The sequence below is a fragment of the Phalaenopsis equestris genome, unplaced genomic scaffold, assembly GCF_001263595.1.
Source record: "Phalaenopsis equestris unplaced genomic scaffold, ASM126359v1 Scaffold199997, whole genome shotgun sequence".
NCBI classification, from domain to species: Eukaryota; Viridiplantae; Streptophyta; class Magnoliopsida; order Asparagales; family Orchidaceae; genus Phalaenopsis; species Phalaenopsis equestris.
Window position 1 is genome coordinate 9,624 of NW_018219841.1, and position 2,459 is coordinate 12,082.

At 35.7% G+C, this 2,459-nt stretch overlaps 1 protein-coding gene across 1 annotated transcript in view; it reads right to left on the reverse strand.

Moving 5' to 3' along the window:
• The window catches only part of LOC110035801 (thylakoid lumenal 17.4 kDa protein, chloroplastic), a gene marked incomplete in the record, with an annotated part of 9,725 nt that extends 8,938 nt beyond the window's left edge, over positions 1-787 (reverse strand). The window contains 2 exon segments of the mRNA XM_020740091.1: positions 201-325; positions 585-787. Of these exon segments, the coding sequence (XP_020595750.1) occupies positions 201-325; positions 585-699 (240 nt within the window).
• Positions 788-2,459: the final 1,672 nt, after the last annotated feature.

Consider the following 2,459-nt stretch of genomic DNA (forward strand, 5'->3'; position numbering starts at 1 on the left):
CCCTCACCCCCTCCCTCCCTCCCTCCCTCTCTCTCCTCCCCTCCCTACCTCTAATAACTGAAGACAATGATCCAAAGCATCAACGTCATGTATTTTAAGAAAAATAACTAGATCTACAGAGCACCAACATGCCAGTAGATTCATATGAATGTACAGCATCCAGCTAAAAAAAAGAAAAAAAGAACACCCCTATCTCCTACCTGACTTGCAGCAAGAACAGGAGAGGCAGCTGTAAGCGCCCAAGCAGCTAGCAAACCACAAGCAGCATTTCTCATTTCCTTGAACGAGGAACAAGAATCCATGCAATCACGTCTTTCCAAGATTGCTGAATAAACCCAAAAAATCATTAAATTGTCGTTCATTAACGCATAACACCTCCAAATAATCCATTCGGTAAAAATCGCTCAGCCAAAAGTTCAATAACAATTAACATGTTTGGATTAGAGTTAGCTCCTGAATCCACGGAGAATAAAATCCCTTCAAATATGTACTCTTCCAACTTATCTCTAACTTCAAATGTAGGGTTTCTGCTTCCGATTTTGGGCGAGTGAAAATCAATGTAAAATGAGATTAAAATATCGTACCGGCGCATTGAATGATTTGTCTGGTGCATCGAGGTTTTTTCGCTGCTGGGAAGCGATGAGACTTAGCGGCGGCGGTGGAGGAGGAGATAGCTCCGGCGAGAGTGAGAGTCGCCATTTTTTTTCCGGCTAGCAGAGCGGTGGAAAAGCGCGCTTTTCAGCCTCTGTTTTATTCTGGCCCGGTTCGTGCAGGCCGACGCAGCAATGCCACACAATTCATATATATTTGCATATCTAACCCCTAAACTTTCTTATTTACATAAAACTAATTATTAATTTTTCTGGGATAATTACATACATAACATTCAAAATATTGTTATTTACAAAATAACACTTTTTAGCTATCGAACATATGTATTTACATGTGTCACGATCCAACCATCGGGAATTTGATAAAAATAAAAGTATGTATTTACATGTGTCACGATCCAACCACACGATCCAACCATCGGGAATTTGATAAAAATAAAAAATATGGGTTGAAATTTTATAATGAATTTTGATACTTGAGTGTGAATTTAAAAATTGGATGAAAAAGGGTGGTAGATTTGTAAATAGCAATCTTTGGGTGCTATGTATGTAATTGTCCCTTTTTTATTAGTTAATGTATTGAGTGTTATAAATAAAAGTATGTTGGTTTTTTGGGTGAGTTGGTCAAGTTTTTGTGATCAATCACTTGGACGAGCTGTATGGATGAGCATTCTAACTGAATTGTCTTGTTGGATTTGTTGGCTAACTCGCATCACAGTGGGTAGAGCTTTAGCTATACATTTTTTAGGTTGACATACTCTTATCGTTCTAAGAAACATCAACTACTTGCGGCAAACATGCAGTCTCTCATAGATGCTAAGCTACATTATAAATGTTGCATGACCTTATGATTTTATATTTTAAATTACTTGTGACCATCACCCTTCTTTGTATGTATTTTCACATGTCATTTGGCTCACAAGCTTCCATTTTCTTTATCAACCTTGGTCAACATGTTATAATATCATCAAACATGTCATGCGGATCAAGTCACAAGCTATTGCAAAATACGTTGATAGCCAGCTTTTGGTGTAATCATATTAGACACTCGTAGCTAGTATTATGTTTAGTTTATTTTGTAAAACAAAGGCTAATCACACGATCAATCATGTTGGCATTGAGATTATTTGTCTAAATTCAATAAAGTTTAAGCTTGAAATAGTGAATGGGCTGATAGTAACGATTGTTGTCATATTAATCCAATTAGTACATACTCGATCGACCTTAATTTCTAAGTTCTCGTCAGATATGAATCATGTCAAATCACATGCTCATCAAACCTAGCTCATCAAGCAAAACATATTAAAAAAAAAATCATTCCAACACATGTCACTAAGACATACAACTCTTGACCCTCATTTCACTAACACTTGCTAGATGGGTTTACATGAAAATGATTTTTTTTCAAGCTCTTTGTACTTACATTCATAGCTCTTTAAATAAAATGTAATTATTGAATATAGTTTATTATATGTTTTAACAATGATGTTGTGATATTATTTGCACTTGTAAACTTTTATCTCCCAAGCAATTTTTCTATGATGAACTTATTATAGAGTTGATATCTTTGGGAGTTTAGATATTAATTGGGTGTATCTTGATATCTGAGATTAAGATGTAGTAGCAATTTCACATTGTCATAATAAAGTGCATGTAACATGCTTTATATCAAACATATATCCACTTAGGAATGAAGAGCCATTAAAGTCGTCTAGAATGGAAATTCATTTTGACAATTGTAGTACGTACATCAGCGAGGATCGCACCATGTCACCATGCATTTCATGTGGTCAGAACTCATTGTTGTCTAGACATGTGGACACCAAACAGAATAATTTCTCCTTGGAA